Raw genomic sequence first — 14455 nt, forward strand, 5'->3', positions numbered from 1 at the left:
AAGTCTTTTAAATTTGCTTCTGCGCTTATATCCAAACATCTAACGTTCTTTCTTTTCTTGATTTCTTCTTTTGCATGTTTTTCATTAATTACTATTGTATTTTACCAACACGTCAAGTCGTCAATCAATGTATGTAGAATTAATCCTATTTAGATTCTGCGACTTTTCTACTTATTTATCGAGTCTATATCCACCAGTACAAAAAAAAAAAAAAAAAAAAGAGTCTATATCCACTACCTATATCTAATCATCACTGCATTTTATCAAAAATAGTAATTTTCGTATATAGTTCCATTTTGTTTTCTAAACTTTTTTATAAGTATAAATTTACTTTCCATACCAAACACGGGTCAGCAAGTTTCAATGTCAAAACTATTGAGCATCATGCATACAAGAAAAAATGTTAAAGTTCCAATATAATTACAAATAAATAAGCTACTCTTTGATTTATTCAATATATATATGCCAAGAAATTGTCTTGCAGTGCAATTGTATAATAATAAATATCATGTGGAGCACTGTCTAAATTAGAATTTGTCAAAAAGGATCCAATACTAATTACTGATGAACAAAAAAATGAACCCTACATTATATTTCTGAAATGTGGCCATAAACTACTGATAAAAGGATTAGATTCTAGAACTAGACTGAGAGCCTCTCGTTCACTAATTTCCTAAGTAAACATCCAACTGTCTTTTCTAGAACCTTCAATTTTCCGTTTTAATCCCACAGTCGGATTTGCATTTGCCACCACACGGAGGTAACCGAATAATAAGCACTAGCTTGTAGTACTCAGTTGCTTTTGTCCATCTTGCGACCTACGGGTTCACATGAACTTAGTTGTTTTTGTCCAAATACTGTAAATATATTTGAAAAGATCACTAAATATTTGTAAATATTTAAATGTAAATCTAGTTACTATTAAAAGTTTACTCGAAATCATTACAGGAACTCATAGACATTAAATCTTGAATCCGCCTCTCGATAAGGTCTACATACGTCGGACCTCACTTGGGAGATTACACTTGGTTTGGTTTGTGTTATTGTTGTTGAAAGCTATATATATATATACATGGGCAAAGCCATATGTCTGAAAGGGTGGTCATTCGTCAGAAAATAACATTGAGTATATATGTAAAATATTAGATTTTATAGGTATATAACATATATTAAATACTCTTTGTTGGATTTGTTTTTACTTCTTTCAAGTTTGAACACCCTTGAAAAATTTTCTGAGTTCGCTGCTATATATATATATATATATATAAAATATTAGGTTTTATAGGTATATAACATATATTGAATACTCTTTGTTGGATTTTTTTTACTTCTTTCAAGTTTGAACACCCTTGAAAAAATTTCTGAGTTCGCTGCTATATATATATATATATATATATATATATATATATATATATATATATAATATTAGGTTTTATAGGTATATAACATATATTGAATACTCTTTGTTGGATTTTTTTTACTTCTTTCAAGTTTGAACACCCTTGAAAAAATTTCTGAGTTCGCTGCTATATATATATATATATATATAAGCTAATTAATTCATTTAAGTTTCTGCAACTTTCTAATTTAGTTCACTCTTGGTACCTGGAAAATGCTAGTACTTGTCAAAGAAATTTGGCCATGAAGCCATGATATCATGATTCCCTCTTTTGTTAGACCGCTTCTTTTCGTTCTTCCAAATGGGTTTGACTTTACTTCTTTAGAAAGAAATAAGTGCGAGGGAGTCAAGATTTCAAATTTATGATTTCGCAATTTTAATTGTTTTAAGTTATTGAGTTCTAAATAAATAATTTATACATATTTAATGAACTTTTTAAGATAAATATAGAATTCGAATCAAAGCTATTGAATTCGATCGAATCCGCTCTCGATACGCTAGCTCCGCCCCTGAGTGTGACCTAGCAATTAACCTCGTAACGTGGTTGCTATTTGGACCATGGTATTTTTGAATTTGTATTTGAGCAACTTGGCACAACCGCTAGAAAATCTCAATCCCATTAATTGATAGAAGCTTCGGGATATCGGGAGTAGAAGGAGAATTTGAAGACAATAACATATTAAAGAATGGGTGAATATTTGTTATTAAGATGTTGATCTTTTCATGACTGATTTTGTCTTCCAATTTACTATGTCAATGTGGTCTTAGATGTCAGCACAATAATATTGTTTTTTGGGATTTTTTTCGTTCCTATATAATATTTAAAATTTTATTACGAAAAATGTTTAAGTTTTTGTATTTACAAGACCTAAACACGTCTTAACTACAAAATATATATAATCCACCTTAAAAGACTCTCAATCCATTATTAGTGTCTTCAATCAAGGGATTTAGTTATACTTTTTTTCTTTTTTATCTCCTCTCTCCCCTCTTCTCTATGGATCGAACTTATATTTTTTCTCTCCTCTTTAGCTAAGTAGTCTGCAATCTTATTCCCTTCTCTAAGTACATGAACAAACTTGAAATTTTCAATCTTGGTAATATCCCAAATCTGCTCCCAAACATGTGTAAATTTTTTATTTGACAATTTTTAAAGTCAACATTTAGGTCACTAGAATATCGAGATAAAGGTTTTAAATTGCGTCATACGATTATACGAGGCAAATAAGACGAATTTTTACAAATCACTATAATTTAGTGGCTATTAACTTCCTATAGCTATCATATACATATTTACTTCCTACAACTAATATTTCGTCGATATCCAGTTGTATTCGTCGTATTTGTGCGATTGTATCTATGAATGCAATTGGAGAGGAGTCCAACCGCAGAAAGAGGAATCAATTAGACGAATTAATCCAAACATGCCTCATTATTTTTTACGGTGTAGATCGTTTTTTTAATTACTCGATTATATTCGATATATTCACGCTTCTATATTCATAAATAGAGTTGTACAATTCACCTAATCAATAGGGAGTACAGCTGTATAATAATGGACATAGCAATCAATTAGCATGTATCACTCCTAAATAATCTTAATCCAATCAATTCAAACACGTCTTATTATAATGCCATAATTAGAAGACTTTTTCAGACGTAAGAAAATAGAGCATTGCATTCAGCGTCAAAGCTCTAATTTTGGGTCCTCCATTCCATATTTATTTAATTTATTTAAAATTTTGTATTTCAATACTTGAACAGATCTATACATTGATTGTATGTATATGTATATATATATGTATTTCCATTGGTAACATACTACTATGCTTAACTACAATATCATAAAGTGGATACAGGACATGCATAAATACAATAAGTATTTAAAGTGACAATTTTGAAATAGAGATTATTTTGTTTATAGAGTCGCCACTTGGAATTGATTTTTGGATGTTCCAAGTCACCTTTTATTTGAATCTCTATTCAAAGGAAGATTTGACTCTTTATATCGGCCCGCGAAAACAAAGTTCGGTTAAGGAATTATGTTGACCGTGGAGAAGGTGTAAGGCATTCCCCGAGTCCCGTGGTTCTAACACGGTCGCTTTATCGACTTAAAACTTGGCTTGAATTAATTTTGGACAAACCGTGATTATATGATTTTCATATTTTACCTATCCGCTTCTATTTCTTGATTATTTAGAATTATTACAAAAAATGATTTGGATAAATTATGTTGCCATAACCACGCTACGCAAGCGAATGCGTGATCGAATAACAACATTGATTAACTATTATAATTGCGCCTCGCAAGCGAATCCGAAATTATGACAATTAAATTATTTGTAGTACTTTTGAGAAATTTGAAAATAAAAATTAATTCTTGAAAATTATTAGTCAACTCTCTTGCTACGCAAGCAAATCCGCGATTTCAGCAAAGGATTAGCTAAATTAAAAATTAACTAAAACTAATAGGTATGGTATGAGATTATTAAATTAATTTATTGAGTATTAAACATCACGCTACGCATGTGATTCTGTGAATGAAAAAGTTAAAGCTCGCCTAACATTTGCCTACCAATGATTATTTTATTAGACTATTGAATTAAGCAAGCATTGCTAGTGAGAAAAGAAAGCGCTGATTTTAATTATTGCAAAAAAAAATATGGCCAGTACTTGAAATTACTTGGCAGATGACCGTCTTGAAAGGATATGGGCCAACTTAGTCAAATTATTGGGCCTCGCAAGGTTTCAGGTTGTTGGCCTAGAAATTAATTATTTTTGAATTAATCCTTGTGGCCCAAATATGTTCGGATGGATTAATCACTGGCCCATATCCTTTATTCATTTTCTTTAAAATTATTTGGCTCCTAATTAGTTCACAGATTTAGGCCTACATATCACAATGACTGGAAAGTACAATAATAACATAAACACTTAATCATAAAAAAGGAAAAATAAAAGGAACTACACATGAGATGGACTTTCTTTGCGGTATTATCACATTATCGCATCTTAAGCTACTTTAGCGTGGAGTACCCCATTTTAATTATATAACCTAGCAACATAAGTGAATCTTCCATGTTCCAGTTTTATGGTCTCAACTATTAAAAAAAAAGAGTTAAAAGTGGCTAGACTTTTAAAGAGAATCCACCATAACAGAAAACATATTTATTAAAATGGTAGAGTAGTAAGAAATAGACTTTTTAAGAGAAACTATTTTCTTGCTAACTTCAGATCTTAAATTTTGGAAACAAAGATGGATTCTTTTCAAAATTCTACATCTACAACCTACCTGTTAAACACAAAGACCAATAAGAGTTTGCTAATAAATAATTTTGCACTTAAAAATCCATCATTAGAGTATGATAAAGCTCATTGGAATCAAATAACATTCCCCTACTGTATTCCTCCATTTTTACTTTTGAGATACAATAGAAATAAGGTTTTCCAGGAACATTTGCAAAGCTTCTATACCTTCGTTATTTAGGCCTATAAGAAGGAAAGTTCATACAAATGAATTTCAGCATTTAAACATACACTTTATCGGTCACTTAAGGCATGTTTCAAACAGTCCAACAAGATTTTCAAACAGTCCAACAAGATTTAGAAAGCTAAAACAAACGCATGTTTCATAAATTCATTCAAGATTTATACTCTCAAAGGTAAAGGGGAATACCTAATGCGGAAAATGAGAAGAAACAGCGAGAAAACTTTGATACCAAAGCTACTTGAAACCAACAAATAGAACCAGCAACAACAGCAGCAGAAACAATAGCAAAGCAGTGCTAAAACCCAGAGGAACAACAGATTTTTGAAAGAGAAGGGACCCAACAAAGCTCTAAGTGTTCTCCTATTTCTCTTAAACGATTTTACACTCAAGATACTACTCCCAAATCTCACAATTTCAACTTACTATATGGATGTTCAGTTGTTAATTTTGCTCTCAAGTTTTGGTTCTTTTTTACAGTGTGTAAAAGATGTATCTTTTTTTTTAAAGTCCAGCTCCTCCTTAAATGAGAAAAGAGCTCCTCTTTTTATAGGGGGGGGGGGGAAAGGCCTTGGGACAGATTTTGTTTGGCCAAAAATCTGTCCAAAACTAGAATTTTGGTCAATAAACAGTTTTTCTTACCAATTGTGGACAGAATTTTGGAGTATTGTACTCCAAAACAGTCCGCAACAGTAAAAGCAAACAAACCAAGAACCCTACACTCAAGTATTCTCGTTTCTTTCCCTTTTCTCTTAATTTCTAAAACCAAATTCAAAGTTAACTAGTCCACAAAGAGAAACCAGATTCAATCTAGTTGAAACAGGTAGTAATTCGAATAAGATTAGTTAAGAGCCAACTAATAGGGATTAATCAAGATTGAACCATATAATTACCTATACTAAACAACTACTTCAATCTTAATCTAGTTAATTAGAACTAAAACCGGATCTTTGAACACACAAACTACTAACTCAAACTAAAACATGACAATATAGGAAAGACAAACTCAAAAACTGTAATCCAATAGGTGACTCAAGCTTGACGGCTGAACGAAATCAATACAACTCAACCATACTAACTAAACGATTGTTCCAGATTATTAGAAAGAGCAATTATTCAGCTAATCACAAAGTTAAATTACATGTCGAGCTACTGAAATAACAAACAAGAAACTAAACAAATATTCTTTGTGAAATTGAACTACTACTTCAAACTAGTAAGATACAGAAATCAAATAATCGAAGCTAAACTTTTAACTACCACTACTAATCAAACCTGGACGACTACAATCAAGCAACAAAAAAAATCAAAAAAAGATATTATACGAAGTAGTCGATCGATTATTAGAACTTAAACCCAAACAAAACAATCAAATCAAATAAGAAAAACTGAAAATCTAAGAAAAGAGAAAAGGATTAGGAATTTTACCAAGCTCGAGCACTCGGGCAATGGTGGGACAGTGGCAGTGGTGGACTCGAGCGAGTGTCTAATGTCGATTATTATTGAAACCATGACTCCGGAGAATTGGATGCTAGTTTCGATGAAAATCGACAATAGAAACTCGTTTGAGGCCGATGTGAAGAGAGAAATGGGAGGCAGTGGCGGTTGAGGGGTGGCAGTGACGGCGACGGATCGACGGTGGGGGTCGCCGGAATTTCGGGTTAATACTAATGCCAAATGGTATCCCTTGCTGAGCTCTATCTATGTATGTAAAAATTAATTGGAGAAAAGGGCTCAATATTCTCGAATTTATGGAAAAAGTTGCGGCTAGGGTTTCGGATTTTCTTAGATTTATGGAGATTGGTGGAGTTTTGGAGGATACGAGGCTTGCATTTGTGTAAAGAAAGAAGAGGAGAAGAGGATGATGTTGGATGGAGGGCGTTTGGCCGTCGGAGGACGCCGCCGCCGCCGTGGGGGATTGCCAGTGGCGGCGGAGAAGAAGAAGAGTGAAGAGGGAGAAACTAGGGTCTTAAGGTTTTGGGGTTATAGGAGAAATGGCCAATTTTTCTGATTTTAGAGAGCTTATATACCTCTTGGTGGGACAAATGAGGGCCAATAGATCAAAGATCATGGATGGATGAGATTGATCTCTGAGTTACTAAGTGAAACGACGTAGTTTCAAGACAAAACTACGTCGTTTTGGAGCTCTTTCTTGGCCAACCACCTAATGGACCGGGTATGGCCGAAATGGACTCAAATTTTGGCTCAATTTTAATTAAAATACACTAGTCCAACCTTACCCCATTTATCAAACTATTAATCAACTCTTAAAACCTATACATACACAAATAAGAACACACACACACACACACACACACATATATATATATATATATATATATATATATATATATATATATATATATATATATATATATATATATATAATGTAGAAGAAAAAGATGGGGCAAAACTTAGGCATTTACAGATGTTGTTAAATACAACTAGGTGATTACAATACATTCATTGTATTCAAAACAAGTTGTTACGGGACTTCAAAATACAGATAAATACAACTACATATGAATACATTATTTTCTGAGTATTTAAAATACAGTAAAGATAAAATATAGGCTTGAATCATGAGAAAATTGATACAATATTGTTAGTGTATGTGTGTGTTACATATAGCCTGAACACACTGGCTGTATACAAAACATTTCAAAAGTTCAATATAATCAATATATAGAATAAAATAAGAAAGTGAAATGAATATAGATGTAGATTTTGGAATCAACTTTTCTGAAATCCAACAAAATACATTCATGTATTCAGAACAAAAGTTGCGAAAAATAATAAAAAATTCAGTCATAAGTTGAAATACAATCTAGAAAACATAAAACTATTGAATCACTATTTTTACATATGTATCTGATTATGTGATTTCCGTAACAATCTTTGACGGTGCTTGAAATACAGATAAATATAACTGGGAGGTTACAGTACTTTCAGTGTATTGAAAATATGTGATTTCTGCCTTCAAATACAGATAAATACAAATATATTTCAATACATTATTTGTATAGTATTTAAAATACACTAGGAACAAGATACAAAGCTTGAATTATGAGTTTAGTTGATATAGAACTGTTAGTGTATTCAAAATAGTTATTTTCTGAATTCAATAAATACAACTATATACACAACCCAAAAAAATCTTGTACGAACTAAATTCATTGTATGGGGGCTAACACCCAGATATCTCCAAATGTATAATGTATAAAAAAAATAAAAAATTATGTGTGTATATATATGTGTATATATATATATATATATATATATATATATAAATACATGTAAAAGACAGATTACGAAATACACAATGTACATGTATGCAAATACACAACGACATAGGTTTCAGGGTGTTGATACATATTATGAAATACACAATATACATGAATGCAAGCTTGAATCAATATTGATATAGTATTGTTAGTGTATTTAAAATTGTTGTTTTTCAAATTCAAAAACATATAAATACAGCTAAATACAAAAAGGCAAATTATGTGCGAACTAAATTAAGTGTACGAGGACCAGTGGCGGACCCAGGATTTTTATCAAGCGGGTTCAAAAAAAAACATTAGAGGTCATATGTGAATAGCTGGTTTTGAACTCAGGACCAACAGGCTAGGCATTTTACTTGTTTCAAGTGGGTTCAAAATTATATTTATACCTTTACTTGTCTGAAAACAGCAAAAATATACCTATATATACAGTGTTATTTTTCGATGAAGCGGGTTCATATGAACCCACTTGACTCCACGTGGGTCCGCCCCTGATGAGGACCAACAAACATAAATACATGTATATTAAACAACAGACATGTTATAATAGGAATATACAAAAGTATTCGAGCTACTTCCTTTGACGACCTGTTTTTCCTTGCTCCCCGAATCAACATCGCTAATTTTTCTTATCTTTTTAGCATTTATATTGTGTACCAAAACCGTAGAAACATCAACAATTGTGGCTCTTTTCGAGAATTTCGCATCTTCAACTTGTTTCATAGGGTCATTACATAGTTTGGTTCGTCTCTCGACTTCAGTGGTTGCTGCAGAACCGGCAAATACAACTTCCTCTTGAGTGAATTGCAAATCGAAAAATGGCCCACCAAAATTGAGGGCTTTAGTGGGTATACCTCGTGTAACCCGCTTAGGAGTTCTTGAATCAACCATTAAAGACAGAAAATTAAAGTTTCTTCCTAAAAACGTAACAATGGCGAAAACTGAAAAGGATAGTAGAGAGAAAAAGAAGAATTGCGAAGTAGAAAGAAATAACCGGCGAAAAGCTTTACCAATTAGCAATGAACCACAATTTTTAGGAGCAAAATCATGGTGTATTCATTCTGAGAAATTTACTCCTAAAATCTTGCTGTGAGAGAGAAAGACCGCGGTTCAATTGAAAGAGAGAAAAAAAAAAGTAGGATATAAAATAAATATTATTTTGCTATAAAATATAAAAGATATCTATACGCAATAATATTTTGAAATTATTTTAGGGTGTAATAATTTGCTATAGGAAGTTTTAGCAGAATAATAATACCATTTGTCTTGAGTCTCTTGACACCCGTAATCCCAGTCAAGCGGGATTTGCACTGAACCCAAAAGGATTTATGGGCTAGTATGCGGGTGGCCAAGCCCGCGACCCGTTGGGGTTATGAAGCCCATTGACAGTCACGGAGATGATCTACAGACTACAATACAGTTTATTACTCTCTATTTTTGTACAATAATATTGAGTCAAAAATCAATATTAATCAAAACTGTAAAATGTAGAGTTGACTAATGTATCATAACTAATTCAAATAATTAAAACTTTCATAGATTTCTCATAATAAAGGTTCCTATTCCTATTTTATTTCCTTAATTCCTAAGCAAAAAATTAGTCTATTCTTGTATTTTCAGTTTCGAAAGGCGCTTTCAGCTAGTATAATTTTATAATAATCCAATTAGTTGAGATTTAGTTTCCAAGGGACTTTGAACATAACTAGGATTTAGATGTTGCGGTGCTACATTCATATTGAATAAAATTATCATCAACTTTTTTTAAAAATATCTTGAACTTTAAGATTAACTAAAAGTATGGTTATTATTATTTATTTATTTTTGAATAGAAAGTTAGGACTTTAAGTTCCAACAAGCTTATATAAACTATTTTCTTATTTAGAGTTTGTTTGGATTAGCTGATTGTAGATCGCTGATAAGCTTGAAGTGCTGAAAAGCATTTTAAGTTTTGAAACTAATTTTTTAAATAAGTATTTACGTGTTTGGATAGACGTGCTGAAACTGATAATAAGCAGTTGATGTGTTTGGTAGAAAAGTGCCGATAAGTTGTTCTTTTATTAAAATGACTAAAATATCCTTAGAAACTTTAAAAAAGATTATAAATTAAAAAGTTTCTTTGTAAAGAAAAAGATGAACAATGAATATGGAATGAAAAGAAAGTTAGAAAATTATTTTGGAAAAAATATTTTGTGAATTAGAAAAATTTATTAAGGAAAAATTAGTAAAAAGCCTTGGTCAAACTAAAAGTGCTTATAAGCTAAAAATTCATAAGTTGGGGGTGACCAACTTATGACTTATGGATGATTTTAGCTTATAAGCACTTGACTTATAAATACTTTGGGTATTTAGCAAACGTGTAGATAAGTCAAAAGGTGGTCATAAGCCAGTTTAACTAGCTTATAAGTTTAACCAAACACCCTCTTAAATTATATAACACAATTTCTAATATATATATTAATTCGAAAAGAATATTATGAATTGATAATAACGAAGAATCATGAACTACCTGATACAATGATGCTCCTACTAATAAATATGAAGGAGTCCTTGATTAACTGAAATTAAAATTAAACAAAGAAAAAGAAAGAAAGCAGTGAAGTGTAGTTTAGCGTACTTTCATAAGTGTAATCAAATTGTTGTCTATTTGATGCAGCAAGCTAAAACACTATAAAATTATTGTACATATATACATAAAAATTTTACCGAAGCTTGCGGGTGGCGTGTCACCCCCGTTGAACCTCAATATATCCGCCCCTAAGTTTGAAATCTCTTAAAATGCATTCCTGTTAAACACAAATTTTGGTTTGTGTACATGATTTGCAGTTCTTATTAACATTAATTGTTATTGCGGCTATTTCGGATAGATTTTAAATTATCATAGAATTAAAATCAATCAATACAAATGGGCACTAATTTTTTTTTTTTTAACTGTGCTGTCCGGTGCCCGCATGCGGGCCCGACTATTTCACAGGGCCCTGGGTGCACGACCATTTTTCAATGCCTTCAGTGGCCCTGGGGGAAGCTCAAACCTGGGACCTTGAGGGTGGTTTTATCATCTCGCTACACCCCTCAGGGTTTGGGCACTAGTTAAAACTAAGACTAGGACCGTTAATCAATACAATGGGTACAAATTAAAGACACGGAGTGTACTACATATGAATTATGAAGTTTAAAATTTGTCTCATTTAATTATTGGAACGGCTAAAAATTAAAGTATAACATTGATTTCTTAATGGTTGAACGACCGTATAATTGGGTAGAAACTATTGAAAATTTTGTACTATATGTTCTTAAAAAACATATTATATTATATTATATTATATTATATTAACTTGCGTTACCAGACACATCTAGAGGGTTCTTAGGTTTGATTTATATATTAAATTATCTAAGATAAATTTGGTTTGACTTGCGTTACCACACACATTTTCTTTTCTTTTCTTAATAATACAAAGGATAATACTATGAAAGCTTCTTGATAATTGAATGATAATAATTGAATGATAATAATTGAATGGTCTGGATATTTTTCTTAATTTGTCGAACAAAAAAAAAAGGGATAATAGTACGATAAGGAAGCTTCTTTAATAATTACCTCCTCCCGTTCATATTAATTATCGTAGTTACTAAATAATCTGATCTAAAATAGTTATCATTTTAAAAAATTAGGGTATAATTAATTACTTTTTTTTTTAATTTGGCCCGTAGTATTAAATATTCTTGAAAGTAAAAAATGACTATATAGCCCAAAAAAACTTACATGTGAAGAGTATTAAATAAGGGTATTAATAAAAAGAGAAACACGATAATTAAAATGGAAGAGGGAGTAAACGATATACTCCTTCCGTTCACTTTTACTTGTCCATTATGGACTTTGCACACATCTTAAGAAATAATAAAAGAATTGCATAATTTACCATAATACTCATATTAATTGATGCATATTTTTAATGAATTTGAAAAAATAATTTAAAATAAATAATTAATATTGTGGGTACAATAGGAAAATAAAAATTATGACAATTAAAAGTAAAAATCTATATTTAGATTATTGGACAAGCAAAAGTGAACGGAGAGAATATAATTGAATTGAATGGTTCGATTTATTTTCTTAATTTGTCGCGAGTTATGATTGCAATTATTTTCAAAATAACATTATACTATAATTAATCATAGATATTTCTATGGGCTTTTGCCGCTCCTTCCATTCTTGCCCAAACCATGTCCTCCAATAACTATCGAACAGCCCACTGCTTCCCTATTGTCCCCACCCCCACTTAACCCCTCCCCCACCTAACCCCCCCCCCCTATCAGTCTCTTCTTCCTCCACAACATTATTGCAATCCTAAGCTAAATCCCAAAATTCCTAAATCCCGTCGACATCTCCACCATCTCACCCATGTCTCCTTTACACCTTGCGTTTTCTTTACCCTGTTTAGAATTGACTATACGAATATTCTGTATAGTACCCTTTTAAAATAAATATCCCATAATTATAAACCTCAGTTCTTGCATCTGCTTTTCACTACAAAATCATTTCTCTCTAACCTTCTTCTACTTTATGAAAGACCCAATGAATCAATCAAACCAAGAAACCGACCATATGATGGACGGTACGAGAAACATCATATTCGGAAAATACGAGATGGGTAGGCTTTTAGGTCAAGGAACATTTGCAAAGGTTTATTATGGCAGAAATATCAAAACCTCAGAGAGTGTTGCTATTAAAGTAATCAACAAAGACCATGTTAAAAGAGAAGGTTTAATGGAGCAAATCATTCGAGAAATTTCAATCATGAGATTAGTTCGACATCCTAACATAGTTGAACTCAAAGAAGTTATGGCTACAAAGCAAAAAATCTTTGTTGTTATGGAATATGTTAAAGGTGGTGAGCTTTTCGCTAAGGTTGCTATAGGGAAACTTAAGGAAGATGTAGCAAGAAAATATTTTCAGCAATTAATAAGTGCTGTTGATTTTTGCCATAGCCGTGGTGTATTTCATCGTGATTTGAAGCCTGAAAATTTGCTTCTCGACGAAAATGAGAATTTAAAGGTTTCAGATTTTGGGCTTTCAGCTTTATCGGAGCAATTAAGGAATGATGGTTTGTTACATACACAGTGTGGAACTCCAGCTTATGTTGCACCTGAAGTTCTAAGGAAAAAAGGATATGATGGAGCAAAATCAGATATTTGGTCTTGTGGGGTAATTTTATATGTTCTTTTAGCTGGTTTTTTACCATTTCAACATGAAAATATGATGAAAATGTATAGGAAAGTTTTTAAAGCTGAGTATGAGTTTCCACCTTGGTTTTCTCCTGAAGCAAAGAAGCTAATTTCAAAGCTTTTAGTGGCTGATCCAGAAAAAAGAATTTCAATTTCTGCTATAATGAGAGTTCCTTGGATATTAAAAGATTTTAGTAGATCAAATTCTTTTTCAAGTGAAGAAAATGGTGATAAGAAAAATGGTAGCACAGAGCAGATAGACTTGGGAAATAGGTCAAAATCAGGTCCACCTTTTTATAATGCATTTGAATTTATATCAGCAATGTCTTCAGGATTTGATTTGTCAAGTCTTTTTGAAAGTAAGAGGAAATCTGGTTCAATGTTCACATCTAAATCCTCAGCTTCAACAATCATGTCAAAGTTAGAATCTTTAGCCAAGAAAATGAATTTTAAGATTGAATCTGCTAAGGAATTCAAGGTGAAAATGCAAGGAACATCCGAGGGGCGAAAAGGTAAATTATCAGTAATGGCAGAAGTGTTTGAAGTTGCACCAGAAGTGGCTGTTGTTGAATTCTCTAAATCTGCTGGAGACACTTTTGAGTATAAGAAATTGTGTGAGGAAGATATACGGCCTTCTCTCAAAGACATTGTTTGGACATGGCAAGGTGAGAATGATGGCAGAGACTAAACTGCAATGCTACTTTACTCCATTGTAAATTATAGGTTTTTGTTGGAGTTATATGTACCAAACACAACCATAACTATAGCATTTTACTTTATCCAAGTTCAGCCAATTTTGTTTAATACTATAATGGTGAATTGCACTTTCTTTCATCAGTGATGTGTAAATACTTTGTAAGTTCTATAGTAGTTAGTATTTTAATCTAATTGGAGGATGTGAAAACTATTTCAGTTAGCGCTGAGGCGAATCCAAATTCTAAAGTTAGTGGATTCAATACAAGTATGATTTCATTATATGTATAAGATCATACATACATATAAATTATACATTCTATTTGTTTCATATGTGCGCAGTGGCAGACCTATGGGGGCTCTTGAACC

At 31.9% G+C, this 14455-nt stretch overlaps 1 protein-coding gene across 1 annotated transcript; it reads left to right on the top strand.

Moving 5' to 3' along the window:
- The first annotated feature begins 12513 nt into the window (after positions 1 to 12513).
- Positions 12514 to 14227, top strand: LOC104240708 (CBL-interacting serine/threonine-protein kinase 25-like). The gene has a single exon (XM_009795583.2). The coding sequence runs from the start codon at positions 12732 to 12734 to the stop codon at positions 14079 to 14081; it is 1350 nt and encodes a 449-aa protein (XP_009793885.1). The 5' UTR covers positions 12514 to 12731; the 3' UTR covers positions 14082 to 14227.
- Positions 14228 to 14455: the final 228 nt, after the last annotated feature.

This window comes from Nicotiana sylvestris, chromosome 6, assembly GCF_000393655.2.
Source record: "Nicotiana sylvestris chromosome 6, ASM39365v2, whole genome shotgun sequence".
NCBI lineage: Eukaryota > Viridiplantae > Streptophyta > Magnoliopsida > Solanales > Solanaceae > Nicotiana > Nicotiana sylvestris.